This window comes from Artibeus jamaicensis, unplaced genomic scaffold, assembly GCF_021234435.1.
Source record: "Artibeus jamaicensis isolate MK-2021 breed Jamaican fruit bat unplaced genomic scaffold, CSHL_Jam_final contig_2170, whole genome shotgun sequence".
Classification (NCBI taxonomy): domain Eukaryota; kingdom Metazoa; phylum Chordata; class Mammalia; order Chiroptera; family Phyllostomidae; genus Artibeus; species Artibeus jamaicensis.
The window spans coordinates 4,403,831-4,419,090 of NW_026521445.1; the positions used below are offsets into that span (position 1 = coordinate 4,403,831).

Genomic DNA, 15,260 nt, shown 5'->3' on the forward strand with positions numbered 1-15,260 from the left:
GTTTGCCTCTTGTTGGAACCAGGCACCCGGCCCCTGATTGAACTGGTGACCCTTTGCTTCTCTCGATGATACCTAACCAACTAAGCCACAGCGGTGAGGGGCCTGTGTAAACTTTAAGTCCCTGTACTTTTCAGCCAGGGACAGTACTTTTCACCTTTGTACTGGGCTCTCACTAAGTCTTCAGCGAGATCCCGCCCAGACTCAGGGTACAGGACAATGAGAGAAGGGTCACAGTGCAAAGGTCAAAAGGCAGTTGGTTGAACAAGTGTGCAAAAAAGCCTGAGAAGAGGTCACTGGACCTCGGTTACCCTGGCGACTTCAGCCAGAGAGCCAAGATTTGTGGAGACCCGCCAGAGGCCGCTTTCTATCCCCCGCCCTCCTTGATTTACCTCCGCCTCTGTCTCCCTAGTGGTAGAAAGCGGACGTCGACATAGACGCCGACGCGGTTCCTATGGATACGACTTCCCAAGAGGCCTAGGATGTTGTGGTCCTCTTAGCCAATCAGAGAGGCGAACCCGCCTCACAGTGGGCCAATAGACTGCGAGGCCAGGGCCCGCGACGGTTAAACGGGGCTGGCCCTGGGGCTGCGAGCCTTGTGACTTAGAGGGGTCTCCGTGTCGTGGGTGCAGCTCTGCGGTTGCGGCGCGATCTGCGGAGCGATCAGTAGGAGTCCTGCGGCGGGCCCTGCCATGCCGACGCGGGTGGAAGACTACGAGGTGCTGCACACCATCGGCACGGGCTCCTACGGCCGCTGCCAGAAGATCCGGAGGAAGAGCGACGGCAAGGTGAGCGCGGGCACCTTCCCTGTCCCCGCCCCTGCTGCGGTTTCCCCAGCCAATGGCGGCGATCTGTGACACAGTACGGGGTCTTTCCAGGGATGAGATACTGCGTCCTCTGGTGTATGTACGTTTCTGTATTTTTCGCTTTCTCTTCCATTTCCTTCCTCTTCCTGCTTTGACATACTAAGAGCCCTCCATTGGTGCCAGGTAGGTGACTCCAGAGCTATTTTTATTTGTATTCATTTATTTTTGAAATCAAAACATTTTCATTTATTGATGAGAGAGAGAAACCTCGATTTGTTCCACTTATGCATTCATTGGTTGCTTCTTGTACGTGCCCTGACCTAGATCAAACCTGCAACCTTGGTGTACCGGGAGGACACTCCAACCAACCAACTGAGCGACCCACCAGGGTTCCCGAGCTATTTTTAAAGAGTAGAACTCTGGGACAGGAGAAAGGGCAGGATCACAAGAAGAACCTGGGACTTTATGTCTTGCAGTCAGTGCTTATTTAAGATACCCTTTACTCTGATCATTGGCTTCATATTTCCCCTGTGCGGCGGTAGACTTTATTCAGAAAGACACAACGGAGAGGAAACTGCCCGTCTGATGGTGGAGGGATCTTGGCTCGGTTCTTTCACCCGGAAGAGCTTGGCTGTTTGGAATGGTCAGGGACTTGGACTGCCTCACTCCCACCTTTGACCAAAGAACCATAGCCAACCTCCCCCAAAGCAGAGGGAGGCCTAAGGTGCCTCATCTCCCTCTCTCCCATCATGTTATTTCCTGCTTAAAAATTAGAGGACGATTATGGAAATAAACTTAGGGGTCCTTAAGTTCACTGCACTAAATTAGATGATAAATGACTGTGTGATCTCTTTAATAGAGAAGTAATTTCCTACAATTTTACATTCTGGAGCTTGCATTCTTTGTTTTTGACTATAATGAATCCAGTCATGTCGTGGACATTAATATTTCAGATACTAGTTTGGAAAGAACTTGACTATGGCTCCATGACAGAAGCTGAGAAACAAATGCTGGTTTCTGAAGTGAATTTGCTTCGTGAACTGAAACATCCAAACATCGTCCGTTACTATGACCGAATCATTGACCGAACCAACACAACGCTGTACATTGTGATGGAATATTGTGAGGGAGGGGACCTGGCTAGTGTAATTACAAAGGGAACCAAGGAGCGGTAAGTTAATTTAAAAAAATTTTTTTTTAAGATTTTATTTATTTATTTTTAGAGAGAGGGAAAGGGAGGGAGAAAGAGAGGGAGAGAAAATCGATGTGCAAGAGAAACATCAATCAGTTACCTCTCTTATGCCCTCAACCTGGTACCTGACCCTCAACCCAGGCATATGCCCTGACCAAGAATCAGCCTGACCTCTTTTTTGGTCTGTGGGTCAATTCCCATCCCACTGAGCTACACCAGCCAGGGCAGGTAAGTTAATTTTTTAAATGTAAGCTGAAAATGGGCCTGGTTTTGCTTTTGTTAAGCATCCTGTTTTGGCGTCAGGGTCAAAGTACTTAGCAATGTGGAAGAGTGTTCTTGTATTTGGTGGGTCCACAGAACTTTAGGAAATGCCTTGTGAATCAACACCCGTATTTCACATCAAAATACGATACCTCCCTATTTGTACACTTGAAAACTAGGTAGGTAATTCATTGCCCCAGCTGTGCCATGGTTTGGTTCCAAAATCCCATGGGTATAACTGCTTTGGTTTCAGACAGTACTTAGATGAGGAGTTTGTTCTTCGAGTGATGACTCAGTTGACTCTAGCCCTGAAGGAATGTCACAGACGAAGTGATGGCGGTCACACCGTGCTACATCGGGATCTGAAACCAGCCAACGTTTTCCTGGATGGCAAGCAAAACGTTAAGCTTGGAGACTTTGGGCTAGCTAGAATATTAAACCACGATACGAGTTTTGCAAAAACATTTGTTGGCACACCTTATTACATGTCTCCTGTAAGTATTCTGGGATTGAGTTACTCTTTAAACCTTTGAACACTAAGCACTCAGATGCAGGGAAAGTGAGGTTTTTGTGTTCAGTAATATCCAATAGCCATGAATTAATAATACTTTCATTTTAAATTTACGTTTTTTCCAAATGGACCGCCAGACCATTAAACTCCTCTAGGTCAGCAATTCGAGTCAGGCTTTGATTGAATGACTGCCCTGTGCTAAATTCTGGGATTACAGAGATGGAATAGGCTTTGTCTCTGGCCTCAAGAGCTGTGCTCCCTAAGGTGCCATAGGTCCTGTGAACCAGCTTGGACTCACTTGGGGTATCTGTTCAAAATGCAGAGTCCTGGGCCCCAAGCCCCAATCTGGCGAATTCAGATCTCTGAGCCGGTCCTTGCGCTCTGTTTTCCTTCTACTTTTCAGTTTGGATGCTGCGTTTCAACAGACTCTCTAGAGAGGATTCTTCTGCATGGAGATTCAGGGCTCAGAAGGTCACTCACTTCAGATGACATATTTTTACAGTGTGAACTTTTTGTATTCTTTCTTTGTTGTTGCCTTTTCCTACAAGGCAGCTGCGGAGTCATCTACCTTTCTATTTCCTCTATGGCTGAATAATATTTTGTTCCCCAAATTCTAAAGAACACTGCGATGCATATGAATTTTTCTTTTCTTTTTGGTTATTTCCTTGGCAGCTAGATCTCAAAACGAAACTGCTGGGCCAAAGGGCATGAACTATTTATGGCTCTCTAGATATGGCCTGAGGATGGCTTTGAGGAGTTTGAATCAATAAGTGATGATGCCAGCGGGTTGCATATGAAATCCGAGCAAATGAAGGTGGAAAGGGATTGTTTGTTTTTAGTACTTTGCAAACACTTCCAGGCTTTTCTGATCGTCTTTAGTTCTGTTAGTCGATCTGACTACAGCATACAACTTTCTGTTAATGATTTTGTTTTTCTCTCAGACTAGACATGGCCAGAGCAGTGTCGTTTTCTCCCTGGATCGAATTCCAAAGGGAACACCTCTAACACAAAGGAAACTGTCCCAGGAGGGGTTCTGGGAAAATGTGAAACCTGCACAATTCTTTGTTCCTCTTCCTACCCTTGTAATTAGATCTGCTCAGCCTCCCCTAAGGTACCAGGAAAGGGTGTCAGACTCACCTATTGGACTAGAATACTAAGGCGCCTCCTGAAGATTTTGGTCCTTTCCTCTCTGCCCTCTGTTGAGAGTAAGAGCTTTGGCTGGCTGCTGTTACTGCAAGTGTAGAAGAAAGGCAAACAATTAAAATAGGAAATGAGAATATTAGGTAGTATAGTTTATACAGTAGACTAAGGGAAAAATACAAATGAATAGTTCAATTAGCCATTTGTGTTTACATCCATTTAAATTTAAATGGGCTAGATGTATGTATTGGTTATTCTGGAATTTTCCCTTGTCCTTTTAAAAAGGGGTTTGTAGATTACAAATGTCAGGAGGGTAGAGGCCTCTCGTATTCACCTTTGAGTTGTCAGTGCCTCACCCACAGTGACAGCGCACGTTTGTGATGGAAGAATAAGTGACAAAGTATATAAGGATGGGGTCATTCTCTTTTTCCATTATAAATTTGAAAATAAAGTATAAAATATATGTTTTAAGACAAAATAATCTTTTAATTCCTCCTATTTTCTTCCTTCTCCCCTCAAAGGAACAGATGAGTCGCATGTCCTACAATGAGAAATCAGACATCTGGTCACTAGGCTGTTTGCTGTATGAACTGTGTGCACTAATGTGAGTGTAATGGAGACAGTTCCGGGTGAGGTTTAGATGCAGAGGTTTGTCGCCCTTCACTGACTTCTGTTGTTTGACCATCCATGCATATTCAAGCCCGAAATAATTATACCTTAGGTTTCAGTGAATGTACGTGGACTGGCAAAAAAATTATTAATAATATAATCTCTGAGGCTGGATCTGGAGTTGTCCGAGTTTCTAACCCGGTCAGATGCTTCCTTGTCCGACTGACACTCAGCTCCAGGGGAGAGCAATAGGTCAGGCTGTGGGAGAGATGGAACGGAGACCTGGAAACTAAGAGAGCCTCCAGTTTTCTCTCTCTTCATTTTCTCCCTCCTAAGCCATTCCGTAGAACAGTGATTCTCAACCAGGGAGCATGAAGTGATTCTTGCCCTGCGTGGGGCATATAACAATGTCTGAAGATATTTTTTGATATTACAACCAGGGAGAGCTGCTGGCATCTGCGCAGGGAGGCCAGCGATGCTGAAAAGCATAGTGATGCTAAGATGCACAGGACAGCTCCCTGAACAAGGAATTTCATGGCCCCAGATGTCGGTAGGGCCCAGATCGGGAAATTTAGCTGTAAAAGAAACGCCCCTGACGTGGAAACATAAACACAACCTAGAGCTTAAATTGTGCTCTCGATTTGTTTCCTAAATGTATTTTCATTTGCACATTATTTTTTTTTTTTTCTTCCAGGCCTCCATTTACAGCTTTCAACCAGAAAGAATTAGCTGGGAAGATCCGAGAAGGCAAATTCAGGCGAATTCCGTATCGTTACTCTGATGAATTGAATGACATTATTACAAGGATGTTAAATTTAAAGGTAAGGATTATAAGATTATTTTGTCTGTTTCTGTCTCTCAGTTAAGTTTTGGAGTATGTGTTCTCTGCCGTAGAGCAATGAGACTGAAGAAACATTAAATACATTTCCTTAGGTAGATCTACTTCATTAACACAAGTGAAAACATACAAATTTGGCGACCCACGCGTCCTTGCTGGCCTCCCCTCTGTGCCGTCTTTGTCTTCTCCCACTCGCTGCTGTGCTAACAGATGTTGGGAGCAAGAGAATACTGCCCAAAGCGTCCAGATCCTCGGTTCCCCTTTTCCCTCCCTACCTCAGTGGGCAGATGGTCCAGAAGGGACCACAAATGAGACTATTATTCTGCCTCTAGCTGCAATTGAGAGATTAGAGGCCAAAGATAGGGGTGTGTGTGGAGGGAGGGGGGAGGGGTGGCTAAAAAGAGTAGGGGGAAATAGTTCTGAGAGATTATGGAGGCAGAACCTGGCCGTGGGGCTGTGAGGAGACATGTAAGCGATCAGGATGATGTGAAAGTTAAATGCTGCAGGACTGCAGAGAAGGGCACCGGTGAGGGGATGGGATTAGGGCTGTGAGCGTATCCTGCTCACTGCAGTTTAGAGAGGCTCTAAATGGACCCTAGCAATGTTACTGAGCACCCACATGGGGATGGAAACTTGTAGGTCACAGGTGGCAAGCACGAGGCCCTCGGGCCAAACCCAGCCTCCGTATTTCTTGTTTTATCTGGCCCTGCACCTTATTTCTACCTGGCGGCAGCTCTGAGCTCCTTGCCCCTAGTGAAGGAGCAGTTACATTTACACGGTCCTAAAATTACATTTGGCCCTTTGAAGGCAACCGAGAGGTTGATGTGGCCTCTGGTGAAAATGAGTTTGACACCCCCGTTCAAAGGTAAGTAAAAACCTGCATTACCACTTGGACCCAGAATCCTACAGTTAAAGCCACCAGTGAACTTATCTTCCAGGTGTAAACGAGTCCTTTCTTTTGCCCTGGAAACATATGCCCTTTTAACGTGACCGCTCTTTTAGGATGAGTGTTCTGTTACGAAATCTGACTGTGACACTGAGTATCTTCTCCCCAGGATTACCATCGACCTTCTGTTGACGAGATTCTGGAGAGCCCTTTGATAGCAGACTTGGTTGCAGAAGAGCAGAGAAGAAATCCGGAGAGAAGGGGGCGACGACTGGGAGAACCCGAAAAGCTGCAGGAGTCCAGCCCCGTGTTCAGTGAGCTGAAACTGAAGGAAGCGCAGCTGCAGGAGCGCGAGCGAGCCCTCAAGGCGAGAGAGGAGCGGCTGGAGCGTAAGTCCGACCAAGGGGCGGAGCGAAGGGCAGCCGCAGGGTGGCTGTGACCTGTGCGAAGTCTGTTGGAGTGACTGACTGTTAGAACATTCTCACAAATACTCAAGAAGCCAAAATATGTTGTGTAGACTCTGACATCACACTTTCTGGTGTCTTCCCATTGCACTGACCCTTTGTCTGAAACCAGCCACTCTCACTGCATTGCTGGGCTCATCCCTGTGGGGCCCTGACATAGTAGTGGCTGTACCTTACTGTAGACTTTGTGTACGTTAATGTATACATTCGACTTTGATGTAGCCATTATACTTTACTGTTGTTACTTTTCTTTCTGTTTCTTAATGGATCTACCCTACAGCTTTTTCATGGTGAGGGCAGATCTCAGAATTTGCTGCCTTCTATAATAACCATTACTTCTACCTTCTGATATGGCTGATCTCCCACAGTCCAGGTCTAAAACCCCACAGTGTATAGAGGGCTGAATATACTCAGGCAATTCAGTAATGTGGACACAAGATATTCCAGGTTCATAAATATCTGATGGCTATTAACTGATGAGGTGCTAACTAGTTTTCGATGTTGAAAGTATATCTGTCTAAGGTGACCGCTGCTGCCAGGTTTTAGAATTTCCCGAGGTAGCACAGCAGCGAGGGGCTGTCCCCTGCTCCCCTCAGGGTTCACCTGATTTCGCTTTTGCAGCTTTAAGCCCCGGGCAGACTTTGCAGTTTTTTTCTGTTTACACGTTACCACAAAGCATCCAATGCGTTCAGTGATGGTTTACGTCCTTCTGATAATGGTGCTGTGCTGTGACAGATGCTGTCTATGGAGTTACCACGGGGGCTTACCCAGAAACCTTTCTGGGCTCTTCTGTCAAAAGAATTCTGTAAAAAAAACAAAAGCAAAAACATGGAGACAAAAACTTTTTATTGAGATTTCCTCTAATGTTTATAATTCCGTTTAGCGACCGAGATCTGAACTTTCTGAATTGTGGGCCCTGAGTAAATAATAACAGCCTGGGTCAGTGATGTAGAGAAGTGCCTCTAGTTGAGCTGTGGTTTTTGCCGCACTCTCTGGTCGCTGCCCTTCACCCAGAAGAAGGAGGGATTGTGCTGTGAGGCCGGGTAATGCCCCCAAAACCGGAAAGTGACCTGTGGCTCATTTTCAGTGAAGAGCATTCGCGTTTTCTTCTCCCAAGGGAGCTCCTCCCACACAACCTGACCAAGGGCTGAGCTAACTTTGTATGTGTACTCACACCTGTCCTTATGAAAACACCTTAGTCAACTCACAGCGAACGGGACCACTGCGCCACAAGCCAGCGCAGCCAGAGCGACCTGGGCGTGCAGCAAGAACCCGTTCACAAAGCCTCACCTCCCGGGCCAGGCGGGCTTAGTGATTAGGAAAAATGGCAAGGGTACCAAATGGAGATGGTTTTGTACCCAGAGCCAGCTGTTAACTGTTTCTTTCTGGTTCCATTCCCTTTCTACAGAGAAGGAACGTGAGCTTTGTGTCCGCGAGAGGCTGGCGGAGGACAAAGTGGCGAGAGCAGAGAGCCTGCTGAAGAACTACCGCCTGCTGCAGGGGGGGAAGCCGCTCTCTCTGGCGGGTGGGCCAGGTATGAGAATCGGCTCCCAGACGGGCTGCCGCCGCTGAGGAGAGGGCGCCAGTGTGGCCTGCAGGGGCTGTGGTGGCCCTCGTACAGGACAAAGTGTCAGTGTTAAGATGGAGTGAATTGAGTGAGCAGGGTCCAGCAGGAGTAACGCCTACTCGAGTGTGGTTGGTAGGGCAATAATATGGGTGTAATGATTTATAGGTTTAATTTGAACATTTCACCTAAAATGTCATGTGGTGTGCTTGAATTGCATGCTTACGCTTTTAGAGTAAATCAGGGGCGTTATTTGTGCCGGACCCTGTGTGCATGGGATGGAAAGAGCATAGTCACAGCAGTGGTTCACTTACTGGGCTCATGGGCCTGAAGCTATGAGTCCTGATGATTTCATCTTCAAATTTATTTACCTTATCAAACGATGTGTTTATTAGTATTTAATGTTTACTGTTTAAAATTAGGGCATTTTTAAAAAAATGCTGTTGTGCATTTTAGATTTTTCTCTGGGTATATTATGAAAAGTCTACATTTCTCTCCCAGGGAAATCCTAACATTTCGGTCTTGGCGCATGCCACACCCTTCCCGGACAGTACGGCTAGTGACGTGCGATAAGCCAACTACAGAACAGGCCATCACTTTGGGATCTTCGCTAAAACCTGTTCAAATGGAAACATTATTTGTCCAAATTCCGTTGTTCAGCACCTCCCTGTGTTCAGTGTGTGTGTAGACAGGGTCTCGCCCGCGCCTCTCCAGGACCCGGTCTCGGCCAGAGCTGCCCCGCGCTCTGCCCTCGTGAGGCAGGGCTGGTGCGCATGTGTGTTGAGTGGCCGACTCGACAGGGTTCTCCATTTCACAGCAGCCCTAAAACTCATTGAATCTACTCTATGAAGAATGCAAAGCATTCCATCTTTCCTTTTGATTTCTTTATCACACAAATAATTTTGAAAATTTTTTTGTTTTCCAAATCGAGTACCTGAATCTTCCATTGAAACGTATTCAGAGCTCTAATCCTTCCTCACACCGTGCAGGGCAGCCCGTGTGAAGGCTCCTGTTTCCACCTGGAATAAACTGAGACAGAACCTGGTCGTTTCACTGGGAACGACAGCATTCTGTAAACAGAACAGGCAAAAAGTGCTTAAGTTAGTGTGAGGGTTTCAGTAACTTCATAGTGAGAAGTGATGGGACTCAAACTCGCAATAAAAGTGAATGAAACAAAGATCATATAAAGCTTGGGCTTCATCTCTGTTGGAAATTTTTCTTTCCTTTTTCTCAATATTGCTATCTACCATTCCAGTATTTTTCAAGTATTTATTTCAGCTTTTCTTAGATTCCACACTGCCATCCATAAAGACAGAGTAGACTTAAATCATGACTACAGCGATAGAGGGAGGAGAAATTTTTATCTGGATGGGTTTCATGCCTGAGACCTATTGCTGGGAATTACTGAAGGCCCCGCTGGGGGCGGCTCTCCCAGTGGAAGACTTTGTTTACATCTTGCTTTGAGAATCTAGGAGCGAAGGATGAAGGCACTAGAGAGGGACCCTGTACATAGTTGGGTATAGGACCTACCTGTCTGCAAATCACAGCAGATACTTCAGATGAACCACAGGAATGGGATGGAGTATCCACCAGGACTTGGAGACATTGTGACGTACTGAGCGCAGAAAGTACTGAGTGTCTGGGGCCCTAACGGGCAACAGCAGTGGGAGTGCGCGCCGCTGTGCAGTCAGAACGGCTGGCATCTCTCTCCGTCCTTGGGCTGTAAAATTCAGACTAGAAGAAAGCATCCTAACTGTAGTAAGGTCCTCCCAGTAAGCAGCAGCATCTGCTCTTTTACAGCTTTTGTTCGTCTATTTCATGAAATACGAGTGTTTTTCTTCTACTTAATGAAATACTGATTCTTTTCCTAAACACTTTCCATACTTATAGAATTATCCTATTAGGGATAAAGATAGGTTCCAGATTTCAAATGCGAACTGAAAGAGTGAATATTATTGATAATTATGATAAACACGGAGGACTTATTATTCAAATAATTCAAATCCCTTTTCTTTTTCTTCCCAAAGCACTTTTCGATCTTCCATCTTCAACAATTAAGAAGAAAGTCCATTTCGGTGGAGAGAGTAAGGAGAATGTCAGGAGGGATGAGAGTTCTGAGAGTCAGCTCACCTCCAAAGCCAAATGCAAAGACCTGAAAAAGAGGCTTCACGCTGCCCAGCTGCGCGCACAAGCCTTGTCAGACATCGAAAAAAACTACCAGCTGAAGAGCAGGCAGATTCTGGGCATGCGCTAGCCCAGCGAGCGACCCAGAGCTTAATACTGTGTGGTGCTTAATATTGCCAACCCCTTCGAGACTGATACTCAACTGCTGTAGCTTGATACACCCGGGTTCCATGAGCCATGCCTTTCTGTACAGGAAGCATGCTATTTTGGAATTGCCTTTGCTGTTCTTCAGCGATAACTGTACAAAATGTTCATATCTTTATTTTATTTTATTTTTAAAAGGACCACTTTATAGAAAGAATGACACTTTCTTGGTCAGGCTTTTAATCCCGTGCGTGATTACTACTGGAACACAAGATACTATGTTCTAAATGCTGGAGAAAATAATGCCAGGAAAAAGGTCTTTCCCCAGGAGTAGCACTCACTGAGAAGCTTTAAACGACTGAGCCGTGTACTTGCAATGGTCATGTCTGGATTTAAAATTTAAAGTCTGAGGTCTCAAATATTGTAGAGCTTAGAAAACCTAAGTGGATTCGAACTGGACACTAAATGCAATCACATCTTGCTTATAGATGTCGCTGATCGATATCCCATTGCTCTGGAGTGCAAATCTCACCTTTTATGAAAATCCGTCTCCGTGATGTCTGTGTTCTTTTTTTCCCCCTTTTTATTCTATGTATGAGCTGGCTGTCATTTCCTCATCTCTCTCTCACTAAATAAAAGAACTCTTTAGTTTTCCTATATTAGTGTCTCTTGCATTTTGACCTCTCAGTTGCAAAAATGCAAAAAGCACATTTAGCGCATGTGCATAACCACGGGAATTATATAATCCACACTCTGGCTCATCGGGGTGGGTGCCTCAAACTGTCCAAAAGAGACAGACACCCCCAGATCCCCATGATAGGTGCCTGGGACCCTGACTCGTGCTTACATGGGTCCCTGTTGCTCCGGCCACCCCACCTACACACTGCCAGGCTGGAGCAGCTGAGCCGGGCATCTCCCTTTCCCTCGGGTCCACCTTCCCTGCCCACGGCAAACAGGTCACCCACGAGGATCTTTACACATCCAAGTTATTCTTGGCTCATAGTACTAGATTGTCCCTGCCAGGGTAGGGCCTCCAGCTAGCCACCCACCAGCAGTGCCACAGGGCTGGCAGTCCCAGGAGTGGGGAAAGGCATCGGCGTGGCAGGGGTTGGGGGGACAGTGCAGCTGCTGCCATGTGCTGCCCTGCCCTGAGATGCTTCGGGGCACAGGAGCTCAACCCTGAGCACTGCCCCTGCCCCATCCTCCGCTGAGATCCAAGTGTGGCAGTGGTCACAGGGTACAGACAGGAAGGTGCATTGAGGGGAGGGGAGGTGCTGGTGGCCCTGGACTGAGGTCCTAAGCCCCCCATTCATGTACCATTATTTTGTGTTGTGTAAGTCAAGTCCATTGTACTTGACTTACAAAACACAAATTCGAAGGTGCAATTATTTAGAATTTCCAGACGGCAACTGAGGAGCGATCAACTCCAAGTGCCCAGCCCCACTGAACCCCAGGTCCTTCCACACGAGGAGCCTGTGTGATGGCACGGGTCCCCGCTGGTGACACCAGCCCTGTCTGCAGGAAGCTCCTTCTCTAGCAGTGAAGGAGGTTTTCAGGATAAATCCGGGGCATGCTGACAGAGCTTCTCGGATGTTCACCTCTCAGACTCTACTGCGTTTTTCACTCTTTCCTCCACTTAATCAACAAACAACTGAGCAGGTGCTATTTAATGCGCTGAAGGTATAGCAATAAAAAAACACTAAAATCCCTGCCCTTGTGGAGATTCCATTAAAATGAGACAACAGTAGTCAATGATTCACATATAGAGCAGGGTGGTACTGAGGCGCAGAATGAGATTTACAGCTTACATGAGTGTTTATAGAGGAATTGGTGGTAATAAGGAAAGGGGGACAGGGCATGGGGGTGCAATTGTGGAAGAGGGGGTAATAAGGGGTGCAACAAGAAATTGAGAAGTTGTTCTTCGGATTATGCTTCCCTCCCCCTGCTCTAAAAGCAACAAAACCTTGTTTCCTGTTCCTCCCTAAAGATGGGAACATCTAGGGTATGGGGGCAGTGATGGTAGATTAGTAGGGGATCTCTTTGATGGGAGCGTCCCCCCAAATGATGCTTCTCTAGCATCTCTTTCTAAGACTTATCAAGATGCTCTGCTAGACACCAACGCGTATTTACCATTACAGACTTTACATAACAGTTTTACGAAGAGCTACCCTGCTCCTAGGCATTTGGAAAAGAAAGGCGCATTGGAGTAGGATTAACCGGCTGTTGTGAGAGATGGCAGCCACAAGGTGGCGCCAAGGTCCTATTAGACCAGAAGTCTGGCACCACGCACGGAGCCGGAGCCGGTGCACTTGGTTGCTACTGAGAGATTACACAGTAGGCAGTGGTTAAAAGCTTCACTCCTGTGATTTCCTTCAGTTCTCACAACACCCCGTTATCAACAGACCACATTAGTGTTACATTGTTCATGGGGAAACCGGAGGGGCAGCTGGTCTCTGACCTGACATTTTTTACTCCAAAGCATGTGGCCTAAACTAGAACCGTCCACAAGACAGCAAAAGGTTAGCTTTGTCCCCGAGCCATCTACTGTCCCATAATGATCGTTGGGTTACGAGCGATGGTAATCCATGGCTTTCCCCAGGACATTCGAATGACTAAGGAAGGGTAGACGCAGAGCTGGCACGGTTCAGGCCCAGGGGAGATGCGTTAGTGGGGGGCAGGCGGAGAGAGTGACCCCAGGCCTTCCACCTTCCTCAGCGGCTTCCGTCCTTTCACCTGGGGCTCTCCGTTCCCTCAAAGGCCCCGCCCAGATGCCCAGCACCTTTGGGCTGCCCACCTTCCTCCCCGGGGACCGCTTCACTCAGGCCAGGTTTCCCCAGAGGTGCTGCAGGTTTCCAGGCCACCCTCCCTGGTCCAGGGCAAAGCAGGCTCCCTCAAACACTGAAGGCTGCCCCCTAGAGTAAACTGAGGGTGCGAGCAAAGGTGACACAAGGCAGCCGTTCTAAAAGGAATGGAGAGAATTCACATGCACCAGCAAGAAAGGGTGATCGTTCACTGTGACCTGGTAGCTGGGGACATAGGGATCCATATCGGGTGGATGGATTTCAGGGCGACGAGGATGAGGCAAGCAGCCTTCCCCGAGGCTCCAGGACGCATAGTGGACAGCCAGCTGATGGGGTCCCTGGACGAGTGCAGGACCGCCCTCCCCATTGCTCGGCGCGCTTGGCCCCTCCCCCACCCCCACTGGAGGGCAGAGGTCGGCTGCCTAAGAGCCTCCTGCACCGGAAAGTTCGGGTCCAACACCACGTTCTGGGGGCCAGCGGGGGCACGCTGGCTTACCCCCACCAAGGCTCTGCCCCCACCCTGCTGACACTGCGACCACAGACATCTACGGCTGCATCCATGACTCCCTGGGGCCACCCGGCCAGGAAGCCAGCTAGTAGCAGCTCCTGCTGCCCAACTTTCAAGACCGCGACCCTCCTCACGCAGCGGGGCGTTCTGCGGACTCACCCGCGCAGTCCTGGGGCATGTTCGCATCCACTAAGTTTTTTTCCCAGTTTTTCCTTAGGCTATGAAATGATAACATCAATGTAAAAAATTCTAATAATCTGGAAATATATACAGGGGTGGACAAAAGTAGGTTTACAGTTGTAATACAAATAATACAAATAATCAATAAATAATAATACAAGAATAAACTCTGTGCTTCTTATACTCACGACTATAAACCTACTTTTGCCCAGCCTTACATAGTAAAAATTAAAAAGTAAATTTTCCTCATCCATAAGCTCACTTTCTCTCTCTCTCTCTCTCTCTCTCTCCAGAAGTAGCAGTTAGTGACCCTGTGCATGGCATTTTCTGCCAGGTTGGGTTCAACAGCATATTCGGAGGGGTTACTGGGAGTGAGGGGTGGGGAGGGGCAGGGTGCCCTATCTCTATATATGGGGTCTGTGGTATGTGTGACCACTATGCCTGTCTGTGTATTTAAAGCACACTCACAAATAGGATCTTAATTCATATACTGTTCTCTTTTTTTTTTAATCCTCAGTTTAGGATATATTTGTTGTTTTGAGGGGAGGCAGAGAGAAGCATTGATTGGTTGCCTCCTGTGTGCTGTCCAACAGGGGGTCGAACGTGCAACCCAGGTATGTGCCCTGACCAAGCACAGAACCCCCAATCTTCTGGCGACACTCAAGCCACTGACCCACCTGGCCAGGGTTATATACTATTCTTAACTGGCTTTTTAAAACTAATACTAATCTTATTGGTATATATAAATTCCCTTCATTCTTTTTAAAAAGCCACTCATGTCATCTTTTGCATGAGCCCTTGTTTATTCTAGGAGTGGAACCAGTTTGCCTGGAGTACCGTGGGGGCCACAGCCCCCCTTCAGAACTTTGGGACTTGTGGGTGAGACAGGCACATGCCTTAAAACACCCACACACTCCCTCAAAGCAGTTTGCCTGCTCTGGTCACAGAGTCCCTGGCCCCAGCTCTGCTCTCAAGAGCCTTCGTGGTCAGGTAACTAGGGGAACAGTGGACAGAGCATACAGAAGCCTCCCAGCCAGGGTTTGGCCGCCCCAGAGCAGGCTGGGCAAATCCGCATGATGCCGGGCGGAGAGGCTGGGGCTCGGTACTCGGTCAGTCGGCTAAGGAGTCTTCCCTCTCTGCTCAGTGCTGGCCCACCCGCCCTGAGGACCGTGTCCACGTGCTTTGTATGGGGCCAGACTCTGAACGCAGGGAGCAGGGGCGCCTGACTTACACGC

The 15,260-nt window shown here is 47.5% G+C and overlaps 1 protein-coding gene and 1 long non-coding RNA gene across 2 annotated transcripts; one reads left to right on the forward strand and one right to left on the reverse strand.

The window, feature by feature from the left end:
- Positions 1-567: 567 nt before the first annotated feature.
- NEK2 (NIMA related kinase 2) lies at positions 568-11,169 on the forward strand. The gene is made up of 8 exons (XM_037136995.2): positions 568-785; positions 1,757-1,974; positions 2,510-2,750; positions 4,429-4,511; positions 5,211-5,337; positions 6,410-6,629; positions 8,113-8,238; positions 10,296-11,169. The coding sequence occupies exons 1-8, from the start codon at positions 690-692 to the stop codon at positions 10,520-10,522; spliced, it is 1,338 nt and encodes a 445-aa protein (XP_036992890.2). The 5' UTR covers positions 568-689; the 3' UTR covers positions 10,523-11,169.
- On the reverse strand, positions 2,552-6,503 carry LOC128626307 (uncharacterized). Its single transcript, XR_008390232.1, has 3 exons — positions 6,416-6,503; positions 3,905-3,998; positions 2,552-2,639 (listed from the first exon to the last, which is right to left on the reverse strand). It is a non-coding gene; the product is annotated as an uncharacterized LOC128626307 (long non-coding RNA).
- Positions 11,170-15,260: the final 4,091 nt, after the last annotated feature.